Below are 13,682 nucleotides of genomic sequence, written 5' to 3'. Positions count from 1 at the left end.
TGTGAAGTTTAAAAAGAATCGGATGATTATTACGCTTTTTATGAGCATTGTGGTTTTTCAAAAATTTAACCCCTTTGTGGGGGAGGTACCAGAAGGAGTTGACCGATTTAACTCATCTTCTCACCAGATTTTGTGTCGGATGAAATGTTAAAATTTGTGAAGTTTGGAAAGAATCAGATGATTATTTTGCGTTTTATTAGCGTTTTGATTATTCAAAATTTTAGACCCTTTGTGGGGGAGGTACCAGAAGGAGTGGTCCGATGCCTATTAGCTTCACACCAGATCTTGTGTTGGTAGAAATATTGAGATATGCAAAATTTGAAGACAGTCCGACTGTTATTTGAAATTTTATAAGAGTTAAAATTATTCAAAATTTTGACCCTTTGTGGGGGAGGTACCAGAAGGAGTGGTCCTATCTACCCCCATTTTCATATCAGACCTAGGGTTATCCGAAATATTGGGACATGCGAAATTTGAACACAATCGAATCCTTCTTTCACATTTTATTAATGATGCAATTATTCAAAATATTAACCCTCTGTGGGGGAGGTACCTGATGGAGTGGGCCGATATTACCCATTTTGGCATCCGACCTAGCACTAATAAAAATATTAAGATTTGCAAATTTTGAAAAAAATCGAATGATTCTTTCTCTTTCTATGAGTTAAAATAATTTCTCTGAGAATTTTGACCTTTTGTGGAGGAGAAACCAGAAGGAGTGGAACGATATTTCTCATCTCCGGTTTCGATCCAAGTTTGATAATAATATTTCGATATACGAAGATTGGACCAAATCGGATACTACCTTCGAGGGTTATCGGGCGCATCACCCAGCCCAGAAAGACAGACGGACGGACCGACGGACCCCTTGATCAACTCCAAATGGCCTAAAATGGATTTTGTCCAAAGAGACCAAAGGTTTAAAGCCGATGAGGTATGTTTTGACCGTATCAAATGATATCTATTCTCTATAGCCATATGGCTGAGGGTATGGAAAACCAAAAAAAAAATATTACTATTTGAAAGGATATTTTCTAAGCAGATTTTCAAGGACCCAGAAGGCAACAAAGGTGGATTTTTTAAATTTATTTTTCAAGGACCAACTAGGTCGCCAAACTTGGATTTTTAAGAAAAAATTTCAAGGACCAAAAGTGTATTTTTTAAGAACCAAACGTGGATTTTTACAAATATTTTTTCAAGGACCAAACGTGGATTTTTAAAGATGTTTTTTCAAGGACCAACTAGGTCACCAAACTTGGATTTTTAATAATATTTTTTCAAGGACCAAACGTGGATTTTTAAGAATTTGTTTTCAAGGACCAAACATGGATTTTTAAGAATTTGTTTTCAAACATGGATTTTTAAGAATATTTTTCAAGGATCAAAGGTGGATTTTTAGGAATTTTTTTTCAAAGACCAACTAGGTGACCAAACTTGGATTTTTAAGAATATTATTCTAAGGACCAAATGTGGATTTTTAAGAATTTTTTTTTTAAGGACCAAATGTGGATTTTAAGGAATATTTTTTTAAGGACCAAAAGTGGATTTTTTTTAGAATATTTTTTTCGAGGACCAAATGTAGATTTTGAAGAATATTCTTTTCAAAGACTAAGTGTGGATTTTTACAAATATTTTTTCAAGGCCAAACGTGGATTTTTAAGGATATTTTTTTCAAGGACCAAACGTGGATTTTTAGATATATTTTTTGAAGGACCAACTAGGTCACCAAACTTGGATTTTTAAGAATATTTTTTCAAGGACCAAACATGGATTTTTAGAAATATTTTTTCAAGGACCAAACGTGCATTTTTGGGAATATTTTTTTTCAAGGACCAAACGTGGATTTTTAAGGATATTTTTTCAAGGTTTTGGTTTCTTAGGAAATTTGTTTTCTAATTTATTTTTTTACTTACCAGGCTATTTAGCAAAGCCGCAACACTCCTCAAAGTTTCACTATTTCGTTCCGAAATATATTTGGTAGATTCCAAATTTGTGGATAACTCTGAAAACGAAGAAAAACGAGTCAATTATAAAACCGCAACCCCCTCCACCTCTTTCTGAAAATCAGCTTACTATTATTCTCCAATTGCAAAGTTTGCACCTGACGTTTCAGCTCGAAGTTACTGTCATTGAGACTGCGCAAACGTTTTCGTATTGTCTCCAAAATCTTGGCATCCTTATCGAATTCATTTTTCGAACCAATGCCGGAATCATTATCGGCTTCATTGGAGGTGGTGGTGGTCTCGGACAGAGCTGAACTTTCCAAGTCAATGAGTTGTCGCCGCATAAAGTCTAATTTGCGATAGGCTGTTACTTTTTCACACTCCTAGAGAGAGAAAATTTGTTGAAAAGACATGCAAATCGGAAAACTGAAAAAGGGAAACTCACTGATTTCCTTACTATTTCCTTTATTCTCTTTTCCATTTCTTTCCTCTGCATTTCATCCTTGTGTTGCAAATCATAATATTCATCTAGCTCTTCGTGCAGCGTCTTTACCTTCTCCTCGACCATGTGTTCGGTTTGACTCAAGCATTCAAACTGCGAACTGACATCGTCCAAATACTGTGCGTGAAAGACGAAAAACATGAAAGAATTATAATTTGATTTAAACAAAAAAAATATATATGGGATGATCCTCTTGTAAAATATATTCTTTAAAAATACACGTTTATGCCTCCTAAGGTCCTTTGAAAAATATTTTTTAAAAATCCACGTTTATGCCTCCTAAGGTCCTTTGAAAAATATTTTTTAAAAATCCACGTTTATGCCTCCTAAGGTCCTTGGAAAAATATTTTTTAAAAATCCACGTTTATGCCTCCTAAGGTCCTTTGAAAAATATTTTTTAAAAATCCACGTTTATGCCTCCTAAGGTCCTTGGAAAAATATTTTTTAAAAATCCACGTTTATGCCTCCTAAGGTCCTTTGAAAAATATTTTTTAAAAATCCACGTTTATGCCTCCTAAGGTCCTTTGAAAAATATTTTTTAAAAATCCACGTTTATGCCTCCTAAGGTCCTTGGAAAAATATTTTTTAAAAATCCACGTTTATGCCTCCTAAGGTCCTTTGAAAAATATTTTTTAAAAATCCACGTTTATGCCTCCTAAGGTCCTTGGAAAAATATTTTTTAAAAATCCACGTTTATGCCTCCTAAGGTCCTTTGAAAAATATTTTTTAAAAATCCACGTTTATGCCTCCTAAGGTCCTTTGAAAAATATTTTTTAAAAATCCACGTTTATGCCTCCTAAGGTCCTTTGAAAAATATGTCTTGAAAATCCACGTTTATGCCTCCTAAAGTCCTTTTAAAAATCCACGTTTATGCCTCCTAAAGTCCTTTGAAAAATATTCTTTAAAAATCCACGTTTATGCCTCCTAAAGTCCTTTGAAAAATTTTTGTTAAAAATCCACGTTTATGCCTCCTAAAGCCCTTTGAAAAATATTTTTTAAAAATCCACGTTTATGCCTCCTAAAGTCCTTTGAAAAATATTTTTAAAAACTCTACGTTTTTGCCCCCAAAGACCTTTGAAAAATATTTTTTTAAAATCCACATTTATACCTCCTAAAGTCCTTTGAAAAATATTTTTAAAAACTCCACGTTTTTGCCTCCTAAAGTTCTTTGAAAAATATTCTTTAAAAATTCACGTTTATGCCTCCTAAAGTCCTTTGAAAAATATTTGTTAAAAATCCATGTTTATGCTTACTAAAGTCCTTTGAAAAATATTTTTTAAAAATCCACGTTTATGACTCCTAAAGTCCTTTGAAAAATATTTTTTAAAAATCCACATTTATGCCTCCTAAAGTCCTTTGAAAAATATTTGTTAAAAATCCATGTTTATGCCTTCAAAAGTCCTTTGAAAAATATTCCTCAAAAATAACAATTTAGAACTCGAATTGTATTTTAGCCCGACTTACCCTTGATGGATTGTCCTCAGAGACCAATGTTGAGGGATCACTGCGCGGTGTATCGGAATTAAGCTGCGGCATACTTGAGCACGTCTCCACAGGACTCTATGAATGATAAGAGGAATGTTATATTTTTCCCTACTTTTTCTTTTCGAATTGAATTTTCAAAAAAAAAAAAAAAAGACAATTCTGACAACTCTAATACACTGGAAGAAAAAGCCCTACCTTGGTATAGCATTTGAGGTCATCGCGTAATTTTTGTATGACATTATCCTTGAATTGAATTTTCTTGGTGGCTTTTTGTATTTCATCTTCGAGGCAGACCACCTGGCGTTTCAAATCACGAACTTCATCGTGTTTCTCGGCTACCTCCAAGGCCAAAGCTTTAAGATTGGCATACAACTGTGGCGAGAAGATAAGGACGGGTAAAGGATTTAGCAAGAAATTGAAATTTTATTAAAAATAGTTCAAAACAAAGAGGGGAGAAGGCAATTCGAATTCAAGAGCGTCTACCAACCATATTTCTTTGCATAGTTTCGGGATCTGAGGAATTCTGAAAAAATTGAACGATAACTTATAAATTTTGTCATTTGCCACCATTTGACTCACCCCCATTTGTGTTGCCGCCACAGCTCCTTCAACATTTCCAAACACCATGTCCGGTGATATGGTCTCAAATGTTATTCCGCTCACGTTCATGACATCGTATTGACAGGATTCGCGAATAAATTTAATCAGGGTATTGATGTCCTTGCGACATTTCAATAATTCATTGCCTTGACTATGGCGGCAATTTGAACTGACTTTTCGCTGTAAAAATTCCAAGCGCTCAGCGACTTCAGCCTCTAGTTCTTCCATATTTGATATGGTCGATTCATTGACTTTCAGGAGCATATCAACCCATTCTTTATATGTGGCCAATTGAAGCTAGTAGATAGGACAATTATGTTAATTTTCTGTAGAAATCTGGTCAAAAATGTTATCGATAAGAATATTTTCTAGAGAAATAACAATATTTTCTAGAGAAAATATTCTTGATAACGATATTTTCTATAGAACATCTTGTCGATAACAATATTTTTTAGAGAAAATATTCTCGATAACAATATTTTTAGAGAAAATAATCTCGATAACAATATTTTCTATAGAAAATGTTGTCGATAACAATATTTTCTATAGAAAATGTTGTCGATAACAATATTTTCTATAGAAATGTTGTCGATAACAATATTTTCTATAGAAAATCTGGTCGATAACAATATTTTCTATAGAAAATCTGGTCGATAACAATATTTTCTATAGAAAATCTGGTCGATAACAATATTTTCTATAGAAAATCTGGTCGATAACAATATTTTCTATAGAAAATCTGGTCGATAACAATATTTTCTATAGAAAATCTGGTCGATAACAATATTTTCTATAGAAAATCTGGTCGATAACAATATTTTCTATAGAAAATCTGGTCGATAACAATATTTGTCTTGTCGATAACAATATTTTCTATAGAAAATCTTGTCGATAAAAATATTTTCCATAGAGAATCTTGTCGATAACAATAATTTCTAATGGAAATCTTGTCGATAACAACATTTTCTTTAGAAAATCCTGTTGATAACAATATTTTCTATAGAAAATCTTGTAGATAACAATTTTTTAGAAAATCCTACCGATAAATTTATTTTCTTTAGAAAATATTATCGATAAAAATATTTTTTAATAGAAAATATTGTCGATAACAATATTTTGTATAGGAATCTTGACAATTACAATATTTTTTTATCGATAACATTTTTATAAGCGTACTTACATGCACATCCCCCTCAGCATTCTGATCAATATCTCTCAACCGATTCCGATAAACATCGTTTAGAACTCCGTTAACTCGTGACGAATCACCAATTAAGGTGGGACTAAATTTCTGCACCTGGTGTTCGTAATACGCGGCAGTTGAATCCGGCAACGATGATCTGGCCTGAAAGGGATGCAGACACTGGACATTTGTCGATGTTGAAGGTGCCGAATTTCGACTGCGCAACACATAGGTAGGCGGATAGCCCGGTGTGGGAGAGGGAGGAGCACCACTTTGACATTCTGAAATATTCGGAGAATAGCCGCTATCATGTTCTGTAAATGACAAATTTGTGGATTCTGCTTTGACATTTGTCGTTGCTGCTGCTGAAGAAGAAGGCTGGTATTCATAGCTGGCACATTGTCTAAATTCTGGCTTGGCATAGGTTTCGGAGGCAGAATGTTGCAGCTTATTTTGTTGATGGCTGGTGGATGTATTTTGATTTTGTGCTGCAATATTGCGATCATCCATTCCCATGGTATGTGGTGTTAACGAGAACCTCTGTTGTCCGGGACGGATCTGTGACGAACTTGTACCGGATAGGGGATTTGTTGGATATGTTGAATTTAGCGATGGTGATCTCTGTGGCTTTGGTGGTGGCATTTGGGGAGGTCTGCCATCATTTATCCTTGAATTATTTTGCATATTTTTAGGAGATTGGAGGAAATGATTTTTCTTCTTAGATATTGGTTTTATCTAGATAATTTAACGCCAAGGAGAAGAACTCAGATGCAACGGGAGAGTTTATGGGATTTGGTCTCCGTCCTGCGGATCCAAAAATGTACAATGACACGAATGAATGAACAAATGCAATACTAAAAAAAAATAAATATTGATAGATATTTGACATATTTTGAAAAGTTGTTGACATGAATATCGGAGGTGTGGCGACAGATGGTCTGTTCCAAAACTGCAAGAATCTAAATCTTTTTACTACGATAACCGATTTTCCCATTATGATATCGAAAAAACATGAAATATAAGAACAAATGCAGTGATTGGAACCTATTAATATATGAGTCTGTCGAAATCTTTTTTTGTCGATAGCAAAATCTTTTCGATAACTAAATTTCCTATAAAAAATCCTGTCGATAACAAAATTGCCTATAAAAAATCTGGTCGATAACAATATTTTCTATGGAAAATCCTGTCGATAACAATATTTTCTATGGAAACTCCATCGATAACAATATTTTCTATAGAAAATCCTTTCGATAACAATATTTTCTATAGAAAACCCTGTCGATAACCACATTTTCTATAGAAAATCCTGTCGATAATAATATTTTCTATAGAAAACCCTGTCGATAACCACATTTTCTATAGAAAATCCTGTCGATAACCACATTTTCTATAGAAAATCCTGTCGATAACAATATTTTCTATAGAAAATGTTGTCGATAACAATATTTTCAATAGAAAATGTTGTCGATAACAATATTTTCTATAGAAAATGTTGTCGATAACCATATTTTCTATAGAAAATCCTGTCGATAACAATATTTTCTATAGAAAATTTTGGCCGATAACAATATTATCTATAGAAAATCCTTTCGATAACAATATCTTCTATAGAAAATCCTTTGGATAACAATATTTTCTATAGAAAATCTTGTCGATAACAATATTTTCTATAGAAAATCTTGTCGATAACAATATTTTCTGTAGAAAATCTAGTCGATAACAATATTTTCTATAGAAAATCCTGTCGATAACAATATTTTCTATAGAAACTCTTGTCGATAACAACACTTTTCATAGAAAATCTTATCGATAACAATATTTTCTATAGAAATCCTGTCGATAACAATTTTTTCTAAGGAAAATCCTGCCGATAACTATATTTTCTGCAGAAAATCCTCTCACAATTCCTGTTGTCGATAACGACATTTTCTATGGAAAATCCTGTCGATAACACTTTTTTCTATGGAAACTCCTGTCGATAACAATATTTTCTAGAGAAAATCATGTCGATAACAATATTTTCTAGAGAAAATCATGTCGATAACAACATTTTCTATAGAAAATCCTGTCGATAACAATATTTTCTATAGAAAATCCTGTCGATAACAATATTTTCTATAGAAAATCCTGTCGATAACAATATTTTCTATAGAAAATCCTGTCGATAACAATATTTTCTATAGAAAATCCTGTCGATAACAATATTTTCTATAGAAAATCCTGTCGATAACAATATTTTCTATAGAAAATCCTGTCGATAACAATATTTTCTATAGAAAATCCTGTCGATAACAATATTTTCTATAGAAAATCCTGTCGATAGCAATACTTTTTATAGAAAATCTGGTCGATAGCAATATTTTCTATAGGAAATCTTGCCGATAACAATATTTTCTATAGAAAATCCTGTCGATAACAATATTTTCTATAGAAAATCCTGTCGAAACCAATATTTTCTATACAAAATCTGGTCGATAACAATATTTCTGTAGATAATCTGGTCGATAACAATATTCTCTATAGAAAATCCTGTCGATAACAATATTTTCTATAGAAAATCCTGTCGATAACAATATTTTCTATAGAAAATCCTGTCGATAACAATATTTTCTATAGAAAATCCTGTCGATAGCAATACTTTTTATAGAAAATCTGGTCGATAACAATATTTTCTAGAGAAAATCATGTCGATAACAACATTTTCTATAGAAAATCCTGTCGATAACAATATTTTCTATAGAAAATCCTGTCGATAACAATATTTTCTATAGAAAATCCTGTCGATAACAATATTTTCTTTAGCAAATCCTGTCGATAACAATATTTTCTATAGAAAATCCTGTCGATAACAATATTTTCTATAGAAAATCCTGTCGATAACAATATTTTCTATAGAAAATCCTGTCGATAACAATATTTTCTATAGAAAATCCTGTCGATAACAATATTTTCTATAGAAAATCCTGTCGATAACAATATTTTCTATAGAAAATCCTGTCGATAACAATATTTTCTATAGAAAATCCTGTCGATAGCAATACTTTTTATAGAAAATCTGGTCGATAGCAATATTTTCTATAGGAAATCTTGCCGATAACAATATTTTCTATAGAAAATCCTGTCGATAACAATATTTTCTATAGAAAATCCTGTCGAAACCAATATTTTCTATACAAAATCTGGTCGATAACAATATATCTGTAGATAATCTGGTCGATAACAATATTCTCTATTGAAAATCTTACCGATAACAATATTTTCTATAGAAAACCTTGCCGATAACAATATTTTCAATAGAAAACCTTGCCGATAACAATATTTTCTATAGAAAATCTTGCCGATAACAATAATTTCTATAAAAAATCCTGTCGATAACAATATTTTCTATAGAAAATCCTCTCGATAACAATATTTTCTATAGAAAATCCTGTCGATAACAAAATTTTCTATAGAAAATCCTGTCGATAGCAATACTTTTTATAGAAAATCTGGTCGATAGCAATATTTTCTATAGGAAATCTTGCCGATAACAATATTTTGTATAGAAAATCCCGTCGATAACAATATTTTCTGTAGAAAATCTAGTCGATAACAATACTTTCTGTAGATAATCCTGTCGATAACAATATTTTTTATAAAAAATCCTGTCCATAACACTATTTTCTATAGAAAATCCTGTCGATAACAATATTTTCTATAGAAAATCCTGCCGATAACAATATTTTGTATAGAAAATCCTGTCGATAACAATATTTGCTATAGAAAATCCTGTCGATAACAATATTTTCTATTGAAAATCTGGTCGATAACAATGTTTTCTATAGAAAATCTGGTCGATAACAATATTTTCTATAGGAAATCTTGTCGATAACAATATTTTCTATAGAAAATCTGGTCGATAACCCTATTTTCTATAGAAAATCCGGTCGATAACAATATTTTCTGCAGAATATCCGGTCGATAACAGTATGTAGGACTATTTTAGTCCCATGAAAATATTTCCTCTCACTATTCCAAGTTTTTTTCTTGCGAAGAAATTCGAGTGGCACACTTTTCAATTTACAATAACAAAAACGCCAACAAGCAACTGCACCATTGATTCGCGATTATTGTTTTTGTGTTGCGTTCGTTGTGATTGCTGTCGTTCGTTGGCGCATTCATTTATTTATTTACATTTAATAATGAAAGGTCAGCGGCGATCATTTAAAAAGTTAAGTTTTGACTTGCATTCATTCTGTTTCGTTTTGTTCGAGTTTGTCATTGTGTCGCGATGGTGTCTGGACCCCGGTGTGGTGCATTCGGTATGGCTGCTGTAGTAGAAACTGATATTCTTATGGACTAACCAACCTCGTGTCTGGTTGGTTTCGCACACACATATTCTCTGTCATCTGGAATTACAGGTCTACGAGACAGAAAAATGAAACTAGAAAGAAACTACCAGACAGCAGGTGAGTGGGGGGTAACCTGACCCAGTCGCATAACTCGAAATGTTAACTCATTCAGATTTACGCATGACAAACGCATTTCGTTTGGCATTGAATTTTTGCACACTAAGCGCGTTGTCGCATAAAATTACGATGTGGCTGGCGGTGTTGGCCATGTGTTGGAACAACATATTGGCGTGTTAGCCAGTCAATGGTAACGGATTTAGTAACGCATTTGATTTTTTATTTTTGTTTGTTTGAAAAAACAATCACCGCTTCGCAATTTCCAGATATTGACTTTTACCATAAGCGTCGTCTGTCCTCCTACTGTCCCACACTTCCCCACTTCCCGACTGTCGGCCCGGTCTCGATGTTTTCGCTTGGAAGTTTACAAAACTTAAGCAGCTGTTTATAATTGTTGTTGAGATTTACAATATTTGTGTTGTCTTTTCTGTTGTTGTTGCTGTTATTGTTATTCGACTTGACGTTTTGCGTCCCAATACACTCGACTTCGATATGTACATATGCACCCCTAAGGAGATCTGAAACATACGAAAAACACAGCACACAAGCCAAAATAAACCGACGACGACGACGAACTTTTCAAATACCCAAATTTTGACGTCACTTGTTTGTTTTTATTGTTGTTATTATTAATATTCGATTATATGTTTATTTTATGATTTGTTGTTGCCCGTGTTCGTGGTGTTGAGTGTTTTTTCGCTCATTTCGGATTCTTTTCTTCTTTTGCAATGGGTCCGTCTTTTGTATGCTAGCTACTACCACACACGATTTCAGTTTGCGCCGTTATTGTTTCGCACGATTTCTTCTTTTGCGAAATTCGTATTCCGTTGATCGCGCCGTGATACGTTCCTCTAAACCGCCAATATGTGACTGTGAGACGACAAGCCAGCAGCAGACCCCAACAGCGTTTTTGAGGTGAAATAGTTGCTGCCTTATTCTGCTCATTGGTGTCTGCTGCTGCTGCCTTGAGATGTTGGGTGTTTGTTTGTTTGGTGCTCCACCTCCTCTTTCACCCAGAGTCAGAGCATGAGTTCTCTTTTATTTGTATTCCATAATCTCAGCCATCTGGAGTTGCTGATGAGAATATCTGATAAGAATACTCATATGTGTCTGTGAGCCACGGTACAATGAAGCTCACACTTAACAGAGTGGGGGAGAGAAAGTTCGTTGCATTATCTCTGAGGATTTGCAATGAGAACAGCCACACGGAGAGTCATTATTTTTAAATTACCGTAAAATTTAAAATTCTCTATTTCCAAACAACTGAATGCTTTTATGTAGGAGTATATTTTATATTTATCGACAGAACTTCTAAGAGAAAAATATTGGCAACATTTTCTATATAGATTACCATAGAGTATATTGTTACCGAAATTATTATATATAGACAATATTGCTATCAACAAGAATTTCGATAGAAATTACTGTTATCGACAAAGACATTCTATAGAAAAAATTTTTAGCGACAAGATTTTAAATAGAAAATATTGTAATCGACTGGATTTTCTATAGAAAATATTGTTATCGACCAGATTTTCTATAGAAAACATTGTAATCGACAAGATTTTCTATAGAAATTATTGTTATCGACAGGTTTACCTTTAGAAAATATTGTTATCGACAAGATTTCCAATAGAAAATATCGTTATCGACAACATTTTCTATAGAAAATATTGTTATCGACAGGATTTTCTACAGAAAATATTGTTATCGACAGGATTTTCTACAGAAAATACTGTTATCGACAACATTTTTTAGAAAATATTGTTTTCGACAAGATTTTCCATAGAAAATATTGTTTTCGACAAGATTTTCCATAGAAAATATTGTTATCGACAGTATTTTCTATAGAAAATATTGTTATCGACAGTATTTTCTATAGAAAATATTGTTATCGACAGTATTTTCTATAGAAAATATTGTTATCGACAGTATTTTCTATAGAAAATATTGTTATCGACAGTATTTTCTATAGAAAATATTGTTATCGACAGTATTTTCTATAGAAAATATTGTTATCGACAGTATTTTCTATAGAAAATATTGTTATCGACAAGATTTTTATAGAAAATACTGTTATCGACATTTTCTATAGAAAATATTGTTTTCGGAAAGACTTTCTATGAAAAATATTGGTATCGACACGATTTGTTATCGACACGATTTCCTATAGAAAATATTGTTATCGACAACATTTTCTATAGAAAATATTGTTATCGACAGCATTTTCTATAGAAAATATTGTTATCGACAGTATTTTCTATAGAAAATATTGTTATCGATTGGATTTTCTATAGAAAATATTGTTATGGACAACATTTTCTTTGGAAAATATTGTTATCGACAACATTTTCTTCGGAAAATATTGTTATCGACAACATTTTCTTTGGAAAATATTGTTATCGACAACATATTCTTTGGAAAATATTGTTATCTATATGGAAAGTATAGAAATTATTGTTTTCGACAGGGTTTCCTTTAGAAAATTTTGTTATCGACAAGGTTTTTTATAGAAAATTTTGTTATCGACAAGGTTTTTTATTGAAAATTTTGTTATCGACAGGATTTTCTATACAAATTTTTGTTTTCGACATGATTTCCTTTAGAAAATATTGTTATCGACATGATTTCCCTTAGAAAATATTATTATCGACAGGATTTTCATTGGAAAATCTGGTTATCGACAGGATTTTCTATAGAAAATATTGTTATCGACAGGATATTCTTTAGAAATTGTTATCGACAAGACTTTCTACAGAAAACATTGTTATCGACAACATTTTTCATAGAAAATATTGTTAATGATAACATTTTCCATAGAAAATATTGTTAACGACATCATTTTTTCATAGAAATTTTTTTCAATAACAATATTTTCTATAGAATTATATCCAACACCAATCATTATAAATAAAACAACAGCTTCGATTTTTGTTTCTTTTGCATTATTTTACATTCATTTTTATTAATTTTCTTTTTTTATAGTTTTTTATCCTGGATTTTCATTTGTTATTAATTTATTAATATTGTATATAACTTAAATGTTTAGATTCAGGGAAAATAAATGTAAAAAAATAAAGGAGTTCGGGGAAATGTGTTGAGTTAGGATATGAAATAAAACAAAAAACAAAAAAAAAATCAAATGGAGAAAGAAAATGTAAAACGAATCTTAGCTGTGAAAACCTTTTGCCATTTAGGGGTGATGAAGATTTTGGATGTGCTTATTATTTACCAGTTTTATAGATATATGTATCTGTGTGTTTTTTATATATGTATTTTGTATTGTTGTATGTAAAAATTATTAAAATGAAATATAAAATTTTAGTTTAGACAAATAATTTTCTTTATGATGAATGAGTCTCTCTTTATGTTTTTTTTTAAGATTTGTGAGAAGAGGGAGGGAGGGTTGGAGTTCATTTGTCAGGGTTGCGGCGTTGAAATATGAAGCTTAAAGGGATGTGGGCGTGGCATGGAGAGTTCAATTTTTTATAATTAATTTGTAATATTTTTTGCTTCAT

At 31.9% G+C, this 13,682-nt stretch overlaps 1 protein-coding gene across 1 annotated transcript in view; it reads right to left on the bottom strand.

The window, feature by feature from the left end:
- Nucleotides 1-11,054, bottom strand: part of LOC101895792 (myosin-13) — a 32,110-nt gene extending 21,056 nt beyond the window's left edge. The window contains exons 1-9 of the mRNA XM_059123914.1: nucleotides 10,445-11,054; nucleotides 5,711-6,567; nucleotides 4,510-4,827; nucleotides 4,418-4,453; nucleotides 4,126-4,302; nucleotides 3,910-4,005; nucleotides 2,389-2,562; nucleotides 2,074-2,326; nucleotides 1,914-2,002 (exon numbers count right to left, since the gene is read on the bottom strand). Coding sequence (XP_058979897.1) covers nucleotides 1,914-2,002; nucleotides 2,074-2,326; nucleotides 2,389-2,562; nucleotides 3,910-4,005; nucleotides 4,126-4,302; nucleotides 4,418-4,453; nucleotides 4,510-4,827; nucleotides 5,711-6,397 — 1,830 coding nt within the window. The 5' untranslated portion in view covers nucleotides 6,398-6,567; nucleotides 10,445-11,054. The remainder of the gene's footprint in view (nucleotides 1-1,913; nucleotides 2,003-2,073; nucleotides 2,327-2,388; nucleotides 2,563-3,909; nucleotides 4,006-4,125; nucleotides 4,303-4,417; nucleotides 4,454-4,509; nucleotides 4,828-5,710; nucleotides 6,568-10,444) is intronic.
- Between the last annotated feature and the right edge of the window lie 2,628 nt (nucleotides 11,055-13,682).

This window comes from Musca domestica, unplaced genomic scaffold (assembly GCF_030504385.1).
Source record: "Musca domestica strain aabys unplaced genomic scaffold, Musca_domestica.polishedcontigs.V.1.1 26, whole genome shotgun sequence".
In the NCBI taxonomy this organism is placed as follows: Eukaryota; Metazoa; Arthropoda; class Insecta; order Diptera; family Muscidae; genus Musca; species Musca domestica.
This window is presented reverse-complemented; position numbering and strand designations above follow the sequence as displayed.